Source organism: Emys orbicularis, chromosome 7 (genome assembly GCF_028017835.1).
Source record: "Emys orbicularis isolate rEmyOrb1 chromosome 7, rEmyOrb1.hap1, whole genome shotgun sequence".
Taxonomy (NCBI): Eukaryota; Metazoa; Chordata; order Testudines; family Emydidae; genus Emys; species Emys orbicularis.
Window position 1 is genome coordinate 33,482,437 of NC_088689.1, and position 16,443 is coordinate 33,498,879.

Sequence of the window (16,443 nt, forward strand, 5' to 3'; positions counted from 1 at the left end):
AAAAACTCACTCTATTCATACCTTTTTAAAAGAAAAAAAAGCTGACAACCATTCAATGGCAAAGTGCAAGATTTCTGATTTACCTGATCTGTAAAAGGGATCATCCCCCCATATCAGAGACAGCAAACAGAGGAAAGAAAGGGGGGAGGGGGAGAATTGGTACTAGTTTGGATAAACAAAGTAAAGAATTTTGCATAAAAGGGTACGTATACATGACCCGCACCATGAGTAATATTTAATTCATTTCCTATAGCAAGACTCCAGACCTTCCCACGAACACTTGGGGGTAACCCCTGCCACCACAATTCTCGAACTCTTCGGGTAGTACGCCTGGGGGGGGGAAAAAAAGGAAATTTAGCAATTCCTGTTTCCTGACCTCACTGAGAAGATTAGCAATAACATGACAAGCATGACCCATGTCAAAATTCGAAGCTCTCTGCTTATGCTCTTGGACTGAAAAGGGTTAAGATCACAATGCCTAGCAGCCTACTGTAAGGAACATCTCATGTTGCTATAATAATTCCTCATAACATCTAAAGCACTATTGATGGGATATAAACCACCTTTAGCTAGTAGGATCAGTCCAGCATATGGAGGAAGAACATGAAGTGGGTAGTTCCTCTGTGTTCGAAGAGGGGGGAAAATAAACCACATTTGTATTAGACTTACACTAGAAAAAACGTGTTTACTCACATGCCTTCCCAGTTAGGTAATATTTCATTGATCCAAATCACCATAGCACTAGCAATATTCTCCTCTTGCTTGAATCGTTCTTTCATTATTCTTTTCCTTTTATGTGCTTCTTTAATTTCTGTTAAATAGACAACAACTTTTTAATGCATGATACTATAGGAGCACTGAGCTGGATAGTTAAATATTCTGATAGTTTTGACCTTTTCCAGAGACTCAGAGTTAGACATATGAAAAATACATTTGCATATGAACTGCTTTAGAGATTGAAAGCAGGGATTATCAAATTAGTTCTTTAAATAAACTCATTTCCCTAGAAGACAAGTCATGTACAAATACATAGGTCTTCTTACATGCCTCATTGTTAGCTTAAAATGTAGTCCTACTTTGAAAAGTGACTATAAAAATAACAATGCAGTGTTCCACGTTTACTGTAGCTAAATGATTTCCATGTCAAATGTACTCAGTTTATCATAAATGTTTTTCTCCAAAACCAACCATGCAAATCCATCTTGGGGCCTGAGAGTCAAGCTGGCTTCTATCCTTTTCATACATCACTCCCAAAAGGGTCAAATTGGGAAGCAGGGAGAGGGTTTAGATGCTCTTGTGACACAAAACAATCCAGTCTTTCCATCATCTAATGCCATGTTTCTTCCTCCATTATAGTCTGTTTCCATGACAGCAGCATCTTTCTCAATGGTTTTCTTATGTCATCTATTGCCTTCCTCTTTTCTGTCTTCCCCCAGGTGGTATCCAACCCAGGGCTTGTCTAGGAATACAGTTTTTTGATAGCTGTACAACAGGTCTAAAACTACTACAACCTTCTTTCTCAAATCATTGTCTCTACAATCTGCTGGCCAGTCCTTTGTGCCATACATCAGTGTTGGTTACTTTATCCCACCAGCAGACACCAAGTATTCTTCACAAGCATTTCTGATGGAATGGATTAAGTTTCCTGTTGTAAGTTTCTGGCATTTGCTAAGTTTCAGAAGCAGATACTGTGAGTGTCACAATGGCACCACAGAACTTGATCTTGGTTCTTGGGTGAATCTCGTTGCTTTTCCGGACAGCTGCTAGCATCGAAAAAGGCTCCACTGTGCTTCCAAGATATACTGCTAACTCCTCCTTCAACGATCATGACTTTCATTTTCTTCCAGATAATTCTTAATTCTACTTTGGTGGCCTCACATTTGTCATTGGTACTGGTCTTTTTCATAGCATCATCATCATCATGTGTCCAATAGAAAACGTCATCTGCAAAGGTGAGATCCTGAAGTTTTCCTCTATTTCATATAATTGTTTCTTCCTTTCATGATGCTTTTCACATCACGTAATCTATCACAATGCAGGAGAGGAAAAGTGATAAAATGCACCCCTGTTACGCTCCAGTGACGATATCAAATCAGACAGACAGTCTCTCTATTGTGTCCTTACACAGCATTTTGAACCTTCATACAGCATCCTGGCCCATGTCAGATCTTTCTAAAAAGCCCATATTGTCGCAAGACCTTCCATAGCAACTCTCTATAAGTGCAGTCCAAAGTTTTGGTGAAATCTATAAAGTTCAAGATTAATCTTCTCCTGTAAGCAAGGCCTCTCTCAATCAATCATCTCAGGGTAAAGATGTAGTCTTTACACAATCTTTCTGGTCTAAAGCCTACTTGCTCAGGATGCAGGTTTTCATTTATGAACAGTTTTCCTCTCCCAATAATACACTATAGAACACTTTTCCGGTATGGAAATTAGCATTATTCCTCGCCAGATGTTGCTTATCAGTGGTTTTCCTTTTTTTCTTTTGGGGGGGGGGGGGTAATTTACAGATCATACCTTTCTTTCCTCCTCTGGGTAGAATTCTCTCCCTTAAACTATATCACAAAGTTTATGTTTTTCCATGAACTACCACCTGCTCCCCAGCTTTACACATTTCAGCAGTGATCTTATCTTGACCTGGCACTTTGCCATTTTTAGCTGCTTAATTGCTTCCTCTCTTTCTGCTTCTGAAATTTCTAGCATTGAGTTATTTAATTCTTCACCTTCTTCACATCCATCAATTGGAATTGTTGGCCCTGACTGGTTGAGTACTTCATTAAAATATTCTCACGATTGTTCCTTTTGTTCTACTTTCATTAAAAATCTTCCATCTTATGCTTTTATGATACCACCACTGATGCTTCTTTGACTTTATTTTTTGTCAAGCCATTCTCTCATCTTTCCAATACAACTTCTTTATCTTTCTCGACATACCCCTGTTGCAGCATGCATTGTTGTTCCTGCTATTATATCACTCGTGCTTGTCTCTTTTAAAAGAGGAACAGACAGAAACAGAAAGCTGAGAATCTGGAGCAAACGATGGCAGCTTAGAAGAGGTAGAAGTAAAACATTCCACCATGTACCAGCCTAGTCCAAAAGTTTTGGAGGAAAAAAAATATTCCCTCACCTGCATGTGCATCCCACAATCTTTAATTTTGTAAATAACCGTATTTGTTTCATTATTCTCCACTGGAATCTAGAAAACAACTCTGTTGATAAGATTATTTTGACTCTGCTGAGCTAATGAGAGGAAGAGCACAGTAATGGCTCATTTTTGTCACTGAAGTTAGTAGACGTGCCTCAATATGCACAAGGACAGATCTGTCCAGTAAGAAGGTACTATTTTTATTCACTTTTCAAAGCAGACACTCCCTTCCAGCATTTTTATTGTGTGGGATTCCATATAAACAAATCAAATGGCTGCTCTTTAACACATTAACATTTTGCTTTCATTCTTGAATATGGAAGAGGTTCCTTGGTACAAGTTAGCATATTAAAAAAAAAAAAAATTATATATATATATTTTTTTTTTTTTAAGGTAATAGAATATAGTCTCTCTTTACAGGATATGATTAAGGAGCAGAGATAGAAACATTGCTACTGCCTGTTCAGCCATCATGCACATTGCCAATCAGCAATTCACAATCCCAAGAGAACTTTGTCCAACTGTATTCAGGAAGCAACTGTCTGTTAGTGCAATGGCAGCATAAATACTCCTGAAAGAATAGTGCCCAACATCTACTGCTGGTTTTCAAAATTTAAGAACTTTAGAGGTATGGAATTTCTCCGCAAGTCATATGAGTGGCAATCTATTTTTAGATTACTGCACAGTACTGTATAATTTGATAAAGTGTTTGCATTAAAATAATCTCAGAAGAAAACTCCTGAAAATGGTCTACTGCACACACACACACACACACACAAGCACGCAAAAGCTCTCTTCTTACAGCAAAGTCTCTGACAAGCCAGGAAATTATCTGTTTTAGAAGATGTTAAGCTTATCAGAATTGTAATTAATCTTCAGAGAAACCCCACAGGGTTTAAAAGTCACCTACTCAAAGATGATAGGTTATTATCAAATTTCCAAGTTAATTAAATAGAGCCAGTGGTTTGGACCAACAGAAATCTAATTAGAATTAATACAAACTAGAAGCACTCCTTTAGCACGGCTATATGTCTAGTAAAGTGAGTTCTAAACCATGTTCTGCCAATAGCGTGTTTTTTACCTCTACAGTAGCTGTATGTCCTGAGTAGGGTGACCACATGTCCCTTTTTAAAGGGACAGTCCCATTTTTTGGGACTTTTTCTTATATAGGTGCCTATTACCCCCCACTCCGTCCCGTTTTTTCACAGTTGCTATCTGGTAACCCTAGTCCTGAACATCTGACTTTACAGTACTTCTTACACACTGGAGAATTCCATCAATCCCAGTGTAACTACAGTAAATTATAGCTAGAGCATTAACAACAATAGTGAAGTTTAAAATACAAACATCTGCATTCTAAACCCATTTTCAGTTATTCAGTTTTCTGAAACTTTCACCTATTGGGATTCAGGTTAACAGGCTGTCTGCCTGCCAGGAAGAGGACTTCGGTTTTGCTTAAACCTTTTTTCAATTCAATTATTTTTGATTGTACAAAGATCAAAATTATTTTCCTAGGATAAAAAAGATCCACTGTTCTCCTCTGTTTAAAAAAAAAAAAAAAGAGAGAGAGAAAGTTCTAGCACTGAAATGGCTAATGGTAAAATACTGAAGTTTGGCCTCGCACTGAGATGTGTTGTAGCACTGAAGGAAATATATTCTGTTGAAAACTGATCTGGATTCAGCTGTGTTAAAGCCATTGATAATCTGGCATATTCAGTTGAAGTGTCACGGTTTGTTTTAACCACTTTTTACTGAAGCTGAAGGTAAGCTATGCAGCACACCTTATCTAGCATACACTAGGCCACGTGCACTAGAACAGTATGCATGAAACATTGCATTTTATAAAGCGTGCATCAGGCCATGCACAGTTAATAAAAACAAAGTCTGCAGGAGTCCTCATCTCATGCAGTACATCTTTTGCAAGAGGTACAGTGAATGGGGCAGAGTTCTGCAGTCCCTTGCCTTAGTCACTGTGCATCTTTTGGATACGCAAGGTATAGAGACCTACCCTCTGTCTCCATATATCTTGTAGGGTAACACTTTGCAGGTCTTAATGAACATGAGAGTGGGGCTCCTTACTATAGGATAGGACAGGGCATCCTAATTGTGTCTAGCGCCTTTTTTTATTATTAATTATTATTATTATTATTATTATTATTAAAGAAAAGTTCTAGGAAATTAAAAGCTACATTAAAAACTTACATGGTTAAGCACTGATAAGTCAGAACTGCCAAAGTTAAGTACACACAAGTTTAACTCGACCCCTTGCGTACACATTGGCCTGGTCTACACTACGACTTTAATTCGGATTTAGCTGCCTTAATTCGAATTAACGCTTGACCCGTCCACACAACGAAGCCAGTTAATTCGAATTAAAGGGCCCTTTAATTCGATTTCTGTACTCCTCCTCGACGAGAGGAGTAGCGTCAAAATCGGTATTGTTAATCCGAATTAAGGTTAGTGTGGCCGCAATTCGATGTTATTGGCCTCCAGGAGCTATCCCACAGTGCACCATTGTGACCGCTCTGGCCAGCAATCTGAACTCGCATGCACTGGCCAGGTGGACAGGAAAAGCCCCGGGAACATTTGAATTTCATTTCCTGTTTGCACAGCATGGAGAGCACAGGTGACCACAGAGAGCTCATCAGCACAGGTAACCATGCAGGCTGATAATCGAAAAAGAGCACCAGCATGGACCGTACAGGAGGTACTGGATTTGATCTCTATATGGGGAGAGGATTCAGTGCTAGCAGAACTGCGTTCGAAAAGACGAAATGCCAAAACTTATGAAAAAATTTCCAAGGGCATGATGGAGAGAGGCCACAATAGGGACACAGATCAGTGCCGCGTGAAAGTCAAGGAGCTCAGACAAGCCTATCAAAAAGCAAAGGAGGCAAACGGTCGCTCCGGGTCAGAGCCGCGGACATGCCGCTTCTACGCTGAGCTAAATGCATTTCTAGGGGGGGCCGCCACCACTACCCCACCTCTGACTGTGGATTCCGAGCTGGGGATAATCTCATCAGGTACACCTGATGATTCCGTGGAAGGGGAAGAGGAGGAGGATGAGAACGAGCTGGCAGAGAGCACCCAGCTCTCCGTTCTCCCCAACAGCCAGGATCTGTTTCTCACCCTGACTGAAGTACCCTCCCAAGCCTCCCAAGCCAGCACCCAAGACCATGACCCCATGGAAGGGACCTCAGGTAAGTTTACCTTTTAAAATATAAAACATGGTTTAAAAGCAAGCATTTTTAATGATTAATTTGCCCTGAGCACTTGGGATGCATTCGCAGCCAGTACAGCTACTGGAAAAGTCTGTTAACATGTCTGGGGATGGAGCGGAAATCCTCCAGGGACATCTCCATGAAGCTCTCCTGGAGGTACTCCAAAAGCCTTGCCACAAGGTTTCTGGGCAGTGCAGCCTTATTCCGTCCTCCATGGTAGGACACTTGACCACGCCATGCTAGTAGCAAGTAATCTGGTATCATTGCCTGACAGAGCCTGGCAGCGTATGGTCCCGGTGTTTGCTGGCATTCAAGCAACATCCGTTCTTTATCTTGCTGTGTAATCCTCAGGAGAGTGATATCGCTTAGGGTAACCTGGTTGAAATAAGGGAATTTAATTAAGGGGACAGAGGTGGCCGTTCCTACTGGGCTGTTTGCCTGTGGCTGAAAAGAAATCCTTCCCTGCATTTAGCCAAGTGCAAAGGGGGGGGGGGAGGATTGGCCCAGAGCTTTTCGCGTTTTGCTAGCAGGGATCTTCCCTGATACCAGCCACGCGGTGGGGGGAGGGAGAAAGCACTCATCCCAGAGAATTCATGGCGGGTGGGGGGGGGGGGTGTTAGTTTGGTTCCTGCAGGGATCTTCCCTGATACCAGCCACGCGGTGGGGGGAGGGAGAAAGCACTCATCCCAGAGAATTCACGGCGGGTGGGGGGGGTGTTGTTAGTTTGGTTCCTGCAGGGATCTTCCCTGATACCAGCCACGCGGTGGGGGGAGGGAGAAAGCACTCATCCCAGAGAATTCATGGCGGGGGGGGGGGGGGTGTTAGTTTGGTTCCTGCAGGGATCTTCCCTGATACCAGCCACGCGGTGGGGGGAGGGAGAAAGCACTCATCCCAGAGAATTCATGGCGGGTGGGGGGGGGGTGTTAGTTTGGTTCCTGCAGGGATGTTCCCTGATACCAGCCACGCGGTGGGGGGAGGGAGAAAGCACTCATCCCAGAGAATTGGATGGGGGGGGGGGGGTGTTAACCTTCAGCAGCAGAAAACAAGCTAACAGGAAAACTGCAGCACAACGGGCTTTGCTTGGTATGTGGGAAAGCAGGGCGCAGAAGCCTAAAGACAGTGGCTTACCATGGCAGCATGCAAGGTGAATTCTGTTGCCCGGACCTGCGTCTGTGATCTCTAGCAGCAAAGCCACAGGCACTCAATATTAAGAGGCAAAATGCGACCTTGCACAGAAATCACATGTGCTATGTACTGTGAATAGTATACACCGTGAAAGAGTATAAGCATTGTTCTGAAAAATGTATCTTTTAAAAAAATTCTCTCCTTTTTTCACTCCCTCCAGCAGGTGCAAATGTTTCAAGCCTCCCTCCTCCTTCCCGAAGGCTATCCCAGATAAGGCGTCGTAAAAAAAAGACGAGAGAAGAGATGTTTGCCGAAATCATGCAATCCACCAGGAATGAAAGAGCTCATCTGAATGAGTGGAAGGAGACGGTTTGCAAGTATAGGAAAGAAGCCAGTGACCGTGAGGACAGGAGGGACCAACGTGAGGACATGAGGGACCAACGTGAGGACAGAAGGGACCAACGTGAGGAGAGGAGAGACGCTCGAGATGAGAGGTGGCGGCAGGAAGATCAGAGGAGTCGGGAAGCAACGCTGGGGCTGCTGCGTGAGCAAACAGACATGCTCTGGCGTCTGGTGGAGCTTCAGGAACGGCTGCTGGAGAACAGAGTGCCGCTACAGCCCCTGTATAACCCCCCTACCTCCTCACCATGTTCCATAGCCTCCACACCCAGACGTGTAAGAACACGGGGGGGGAGGCTCCGTACACCCTCCCATTCCACCCCAGTGGACAGCCCAAGCAAAAGGCTGCCATTTTTTTAACCTTTTTTTACTGGGCTTTTCCTTCCCGCAGATCCTCCTCCCAAACCCCACTCAGGTTCTGTGCCGCTACAGCCCCTGTATAACCCCCCTACCTCCTCACCATGTTCCATAGCCTCCTCACCCAGACGTTTAAGAATACGGGGGGGGGGGGAGGCTCCGTACACCCTCCCATTCCACCCCAGTGGACAGCCCAAGCAAAAGGCTGCCATTTTCTTAACCTTTTTTTACTGGGCTTTTCCTTCCCGCTGATCCTCCTCCCAAACCCCACTCAGGTTCTCTCCCTCTTTTTATAATCAATTAATAAAGAATAAATGATTTTTAAACAATGGTGACTTTATTTCCTTTGAAAGCAAGCTGGGGGAAGGAGGAGGGTGGGTTCCTTACAGAGAATGAGTCAATAAAGGGGGCGGGTTTTCAGGAAGGATAAACAAACATAAATTTCACACTGTAGCCTGGCCAGTCATGAAACTGGTTTTCAAAGCTTCCCTAATGCGCAGCGCTTCATCGTGTGCTCTTCTAATCGCCCTGGTGTCTGGCTGCGAGTAATCAGCAGCCAGGCGATTTGCCTCAGCCTCCCACCCTGCCATAAAGGTCTCCCCCTTGCTCTCACAGAGATTGTGAAGCACACAGCAAGCAGTAATAACAATGGGGATATTGGTTTGGCTGAGGTCTGAGCGAGTCAATAAGGATCGCCAGCGACCTTTTAAACGGCCAAATGCACATTCTACCACCATTCTGCACTTGCTCAGCCTGTAGTTGAACAACTCCTGACTCCTGTCCAGGCTGCCTGTGTATGGCTTCATGAGCCATGGCATTAAGGGGTAGGCTGGGTCCCCAAGAATAACAATTGGCATTTCAACATCCCCCACGGTTATTTTCTGGTCCGGAAAGTAAGTCCCTTGCTGCAGCCGTTTAAACAGATTGGTGTTCCTGAAGACGCGAGCGTCATGAACCCTTCCCGGCCAGCCCACATGGATGTTGGTGAAACGTCCCTTGTGATCCACAAGTGCTTGCAGCACCATTGAGAAGTACCCCTTGCGGTTTATGTACTGGGTACCCTGGTGCTCCGGTGCCAAGATAGGAATATGGGTTCCATCTATTGCCCCACCACAGTTAGGGAATCCCATTGCAGCAAAGCCATCCACTATGACCTGCACATTTCCCAGAGTCACTACCTTTCGTAGCAGCACCTCCGTGATTGCTTTGGCTACTTGCATCACAGCAGCCCCCACAGTAGATTTGCCCACTCCAAATTGATTCCCGACTGACCGGTAGCTGTCTGGCGTTGCAAGCTTCCACAGGGCTATCGCCACTCGCTTCTCAACTGTGAGGGCTGCTCTCATCTTGGTATTCTGGCGCTTCAGGGCAGGGGAAAGCAAGTCACAAAGTTCCATGAAAGTGCCCTTACGCATGCGAAAGTTTCTCAGCCACTGGGAATCGTCCCACACCTGCAACACTATGTGGTCCCACCAGTCTGTGCTTGTTTCCCGGGCCCAGAATCGGCGTTCCAAGCCTATAACCTGGCCCATTAACATCATAATCTCCAAAGCACCGGGGCCCGCGGTCTCAGAGAATTCTGTGTCCGTGTCCATGTCCTCATCACGCTGGTCGCTGCGCTGCAATCGCCGCCTCCTCCTCCTCGCCTCTTTTTTCTGGTCCTGTGTAAGCATAAACTCCACGAGAAAGCGCGAGGTGTTTATAATGTTCAAGACTGCGTTCTGGAGCACAACGGGATCCATGCTTGATGCAGAATGGAGTCTGCAGAGTTCACTCAGGAAAAAAGGCGCGAAATGGTTGTCTGCCGTTGCTTTCAGGGAGGGAGGGGGAGGCTGTACCCAGAACTACCTGCGACAATGTTTTTTGCCCCATCATGCACTGGGGTCTCAACCCAGAATTCCAAGGGGGGTGGAGACTGCGGGAACTATGGGATAGCTATGTAAAAGCTACCCACAATGCAACGCTCTGGAAATCGATGCTACTATGGTAGCTTGGACGCACACCACCGAATTAATGGTGCCTAGTGTGGCCGAATACATTCGAATTTATAAAATCGGTTTCCTAAATTCGAATTATATAAATTCGGATTAATCCTGTAGTGTAGACATACCCATTGTGAACACGAATATTTTATTTTGTACAGAATTTTAAAGTACATTTTGTTTGGTACACAGGCTCTTATGTTAGTCAATGTGCATTTTCTATACAAATTACTCTCATCAATTGACACTCAATAGTACAAGATGCTACACTTGTATTTGTTTGTAGGAAAAATATATAACCATATTTCACCACCTGAGAAATAGTAAGCTATCATAAACTTAGGGCTTGATTCTGCAAACACTGCATTCACATAGAACTAGAAAGGAACTACTGGGACAGGAGGTTCCACATAATTCTCACTGAGAGTTTTCAGTGCTACTGCAAAGGAAGTTATATGTAGTAATAATTTTGGTTTATTGTGACCAGGCCTGCCGACCGGGGGTTGGGGGGGGGGGGGGCAAAGGGGGCAATTGCCCAGACAGGCCGCAGGGCAGTACCGGTGGCGGCGAAGGCAGCCAGGTGGGCATGAGGAAGCCCTAGCCATGCCAGAAGAGCACGCCCAGCAGCAGCTTGCTGGGCATCAGCCATCACAAGCGCAGCACCACACGTGCACACATAATTCAGTGAATGCCATTGTCCCTTCACATATTTGAATCTTAAAAAAATATCTAGCAATATTCAGGATGGCATCTTTGGCTATGACGTTTTCAGGCAGTTCAGTATATCACGATCAATAAGACTGTATCTTTGGACAGAGACCAAAGCCCCACATTCAGCACATGCATATAAATGACTTTTCCTCTCAAAATCGGATAAAGTCCAATATTTTTCCTAGCAATGAAAATTTGTGTTGTATGTTTTATGTCAACTTCCTTTTCCATAGTAATTGTACTGTATGTGATCCTTCATATCCCATAAAGAATTAAATTTCAGGTAGTTGAAGGCTGCTATCTAATCTCCCCTCATTCTTCTCTTCTGCAGATTAAATAAGCCCAGTTTCCTCAGCATCTCCTCATAAGTCATATGCCCCAACCCCCTAATCATTTTTGTTGCCCTCCAATTTCATTCCATAATGTATTTAAATACACAGTTCAAAATAACAAATTCTACATCTTATATTTAGACTCAAAATGTGTTTAATATTGGTGCTGTAACTGGAAAAAAAAGTTAACTATATCAGGCAACACCACAACTTACATTTAGTGGGTTCTAATATGTTATCAATAGGATAAAAAGTAGTGTTGTAAACCTCAGCCATCACTTTCTAGGGGGCCCACTGACTGTTCTGCCCTGGGGCCCGGAATTGCTGTCAACAGGCCTGATGGTGACAATTTCCATACCTACCTATATGACTAATTTAAAGGAAGCTCAAAGGCTTTTAGATCCTATCTTGTGGTTTACATATTTAGAATAATAAAGTTTTGTTTAGATGATCCATTGTTAACAGTAACATCAAAAATAAAAGGGGGGTGCAAAAGTGAAGTCTTTGATATGCACATGGACAAGCTGGGGGTTTGTATGCACATGATCTTTGAAGTTCCTTGGCGTCCACAGGAGTTCATGTGCCCTTTTGAAGATCTGGCCCTAAGTAATAGCAATTGTGATGGTGGCACCAGGGTAGCTGGAAAGATTTAAGCACCTCGTAAATTTCCAGCTGATCATACTGCACAAAAAGTTAAATCAAGTTTCCACTTAAGCATTGGAGACTATATTCAATGTAAGAATCCATTTATTCACAACAGTGATGAATTTAAGAAGGCTACAAGTTAAGACTGGTGGTCTGGTTTAAACTGTGAGTGTGCCTGTGAGTTTTGGAGCACAACATGTATAGTATTAGCCCAAAAATGTAGTCTTTAATGTAAATACTGGCCTAAAAGCTAAAAATGTCCTTATTCTCTCATTTTTGCTATAGAAGATAGCTAACTATAACCATGGTAATACAGTTCTAACATACCTCGTTTTTTTGCCTCTGCCACCATTTCATCATATTCTTGTCTGTGACGTAAAGCCTCCTCTATGGATTTGGCAGGAAGATTTCTGAAAACAAGTCATTTCTGAATTCAATATATGGATGACATTCTGGACCATTTCAAGACAGACTGACTGGTTTCTCTCTCCTTTTTAAGGTGAATTTAGTGATTATATTACGTGTCTGAATATCAATAATGGAAAATGAAGTCCACTATGGTGAAACATTTGTATATAAATCTACCAGACAAATATTTTTGCATATATTGGCTCTTATCATGCTCCTCACTGTTAGTAAAGAGACTAAGTGACTTGCTTAAGATGAAACAGACTGTGGCAGAGCCAGGAACAGAATCCAGATCTCCCGAGTGCCAATCCAATTCCATAATCATAAAATCATCCTTCCTCTCAACCCAGCTGCTGAAGAACAACCTCCAAGGTAGAAAAGCTCTATGTCATTCAATCAGTGCTCTCTGCTAAAATTGGTAATAAGTTTGCCAAACACTACCACTTGCAATGGCATTTTGTGTGATGTACACAAAAATATACACTAAGAACAAGATTATTATTACAATGCAATAATCCAGAACTTCCATTAAGACATAATGTTGTATATTACTGTAAAACTTGGTACTTCACTATGAACTACAGGCCCTACATAAGTCAACATATTTTAGGTCTTGCCAATAAGCTGTTTTTATCATCACATGTACAAGCAATACCAAAGCATAGGGTGAAAAAGATGTTTTCATAGCCTGCCAGAATGGCCTTCATGAATCTGCAGAACTAATTTCATTGAGGCATGCTTGAAACTCAGGGATTCTTTTACTATAAAAAAAAACACTTTTGCTCAACTAGAACAAAGTTATTTTAACTTAGTGAAATCTCACAGTTCTCATGGAACCTTTACAGTCATACAAGAAGCCTTGTATGATGTTAAAACATTCATTCTACACTTCCTGTTTCATGGTTCAGTTTCATTAAGATGTATGAACCTTGAGGATTTTTATTCACAGATTGAGAGAAAATATTACAAGTTTACTGTCCTACACCACTGATTGAGCTTGCATACCTCTGGGAAAACTAAAATATTCTAATAAATGGTGGTAAAAATTTCCCAAAGAGATTTAATATGAAAATGCATAAATGCATGTTAGAATTTTTTTCATGATAATGAAAGTTAAATCAGCCAAGTGATGGATTAACGGAGTCTTGATGATTATTTATCAGAGGGGTAGCCGTGTTAGTCTGAATCTGTAAAAAGTAACAGAGGGTCCTGTGGCACCTTTAAGACTAACAGAAGTATTGGGAGCATAAGCTTTCGTGGGTAAGAACCTCACTTCTTCAGATGCAAGTAATGGAAATCTCCAGGGGCAGGTATAAATCAGTATGGAGATAACGAGGTTAGTTCAATCAGGGAGGGTGAGGTGCTCTGCTAGCAGTTGATGTGTGAACACCAAGGGAGGAGAAACTGCTTCTGTAGTTGGATAGCCATTCACAGTCTTTGTTTAATCCTGATCTGATGGTGTCAAATTTGCAAATGAACTGTTTGTACAACATCACCGGCTCATTCACCTGCACGTCCACCAATGTTATATATGCCATCATATGCCAGCAATGCCCCTCTGCTATGTACATTGGCCAAACTGGACAGTCACTACGCAAGAGGATAAATGGACACAAGTCAGATATCAGGAATGGCAATATACAAAAACCTGTAGGAGAACACTTCAACCTCCCTGGCCACACAATAGCAGATGTAAAGGTAGCCATCTTACAGCAAAAAAACTTCAGGACCAGACTCCAAAGAGAAACTGCTGAGCTCCAGTTCATTTGCAAATTTGACACCATCAGATCAGGATTAAACAAAGACTGTGAATGGCTATCCAACTACAGAAGCAGTTTCTCCTCCCTTGGTGTTCACACCTCAACTGCTAGCAGAGCACCTCACCCTCCCTGATTGAACTAACCTCGTTATCTCCATACTGATTTATACCTGCCTCTGGAGATTTCCATTACTTGCATCTGAAGAAGTGAGGTTCTTACCCACGAAAGCTTATGCTCCCAATACTTCTGTTAGTCTTAAAGGTGCCACAGGACCCTCTGTTACTTTTTGATGATTATTTGAAACTCATAAGAATTCAGAACAAAAAAAATCAGACGACTATATATTGCTCCCTTAACTATTATCTTTTCAAATGTCTACTTCTCATTGTATTCAGTATTTCAAAGTTAGTGCTGGCTCAGTGGCTTGTATAATGTGGTGTCACATGGTAACAGCACAGTAGTTTAGAAACAACCTCTGGTTTCCTAGTCTTTTGAAAACATTTTAGGAATGATCTCAGCCTCCATAGAGGGAGGCAGAGGGTTCATCATATTTTAGCACACCCAAATGACTGAAAAACAATATTATAATCTGAAGACAGCCTTAAGATAAATGCTGAGCACAAGTAAATGTATTGGGTAAGACACCATGTTAACCTTTATATCTAGTATCTTGCATTCCTGCTTCAGGAAGGTGATAGTCACCTTTTGCTGGGCAAGAAGCAGCATGGGTTTGATTATCTCTCGATTCCTTTATTGTCAGTGATAATCAAAAACTCAGACTTCAAAGCTCTGAGTGGAGGATGGGGTAGGGAATTCAGTAACCAAACTGCTAATAGCTCAACCTCAATTTCATTTTGGCTACCCTTTATCAACAGAATAAATATAACTTTTAATGTGACTTTAATAGGATTTGCTATAATGAATAGAAAGATTAAACTTATACATGCTCCAAAAATACAATCAACTCATGTATCTACAAATAAGCATTGATATGCGGGTATATATTAACAAGTAAAGATTGTTGGGGATAAAATGCACTTATATGAAACATTAGTATTGCTTTTATACATTGCATCACCAACTTTTACACTTCATGCAACTGTATAAGAATTTAATATACTGTAACAGGTGAAGGAGAGATATCTTATAGAAATTCTCTTAGTCTGTAAAGGTGGTGGAAAAGAAAATAAATTGCATGAGGTGTTTTACCAGAAGCAAGTTCTCAAGGCGCTTGCGGGCTAGAAAGTAGGTAGGAGCAAGTTCACCCTGCCACAGTCAGAACCCAACATATTTAGGTGGTGAGCAATTATCTTGTATTTCCTGGCAACAGCATCTTTTTACCATATGCCAGAGTTACATTTTTTTATACCCAAAATTAGGCTTCCATGGTGACTGGTCTCAGATTATGCTCAACAGACAACCACTGGTGCTAACACCTCTTGGTGGTCTAGCAAATTAAATATTTTAGGAAGCAAGCGGTGGAGAAATTGGGTTTTAGGAGAGGTCCTTAAGAGAATATCTTATAAAGGAATTTGGAGAATGAAGAGTTCTGAGAATCAGTGTCATAGGCAACTACGTGACAGCACTACAGGATGAGTATATAGGGTAAAATTCTAGCTCCATTGAAGTCAATGGAGCAAAACTCTCATTGACTTTAATGAGGTCAGTATTTCACCATATTATTTAGTTAAGGTCTCAGATTGAGTAATTTATAAGGAAATTGTTCCAGTTTGACCAGTATAGTACTTTGAGAAAGAAAACTGTAAACAGGACATCCAAGTTATTTAACATTTGCTAGGTCGGGAAGTATGTGAGCATGTATGTATATCATGTTAGTATCTACTTCATGGCAGAATTCACTACTATACTTACGATGGTCGATCCTCCAAAATAAGAGCAGTAGTTGAAAGTGGTTCAAATTCAAAATTTTTACGTCTTGTTGCCTGGGGTGCAGGTTTACATGTTCTTCCTGTTCGTGCTTCATATTCCTAAGTAATGTTATTAAAAGAAAGCATTAAAAACCCCAAAATTTCAAGCTTCCTTATAACTACGGGACATGTTTACAAAATGAATCAATGAGGAACTAACACATTCCAGCTTTAAATGATTTACATCAACCAGGAGATGCTGCTATTTCATGACCATTAGGGAATGAAAACTAACGAGAAGGTTACATTTCACAAATCAATGTATCTGGTTACAATGGATCAATGATTACATTCTAAATATAAATTCGTATTTGTGTGCAATTGACAAACTATAAAAACAAGTGTAAATGTGCTTTACAATGTTAATTGCAGTACAAAAATTCTATTGGAGCAGTCATATGTAGAATTACAAAAAGTATTAATTAAGAGG

General features: G+C 41.9%; 1 protein-coding gene across 2 annotated transcripts in view; it reads right to left on the reverse strand.

Annotated features, from left to right (window-relative positions):
- Positions 1-16,443, reverse strand: part of TBC1D12 (TBC1 domain family member 12) — an 83,347-nt gene that overhangs the window by 16,749 nt on the left and 50,155 nt on the right. For both annotated transcript variants that reach the window (XM_065407306.1, XM_065407305.1), the window contains 4 exons: positions 15,958-16,073; positions 12,245-12,327; positions 694-811; positions 224-330 (listed from right to left, as the gene is read on the reverse strand). In XM_065407306.1, the coding sequence (XP_065263378.1) occupies positions 224-330; positions 694-811; positions 12,245-12,327; positions 15,958-16,073 (424 nt within the window). The remainder of the gene's footprint in view (positions 1-223; positions 331-693; positions 812-12,244; positions 12,328-15,957; positions 16,074-16,443) is intronic.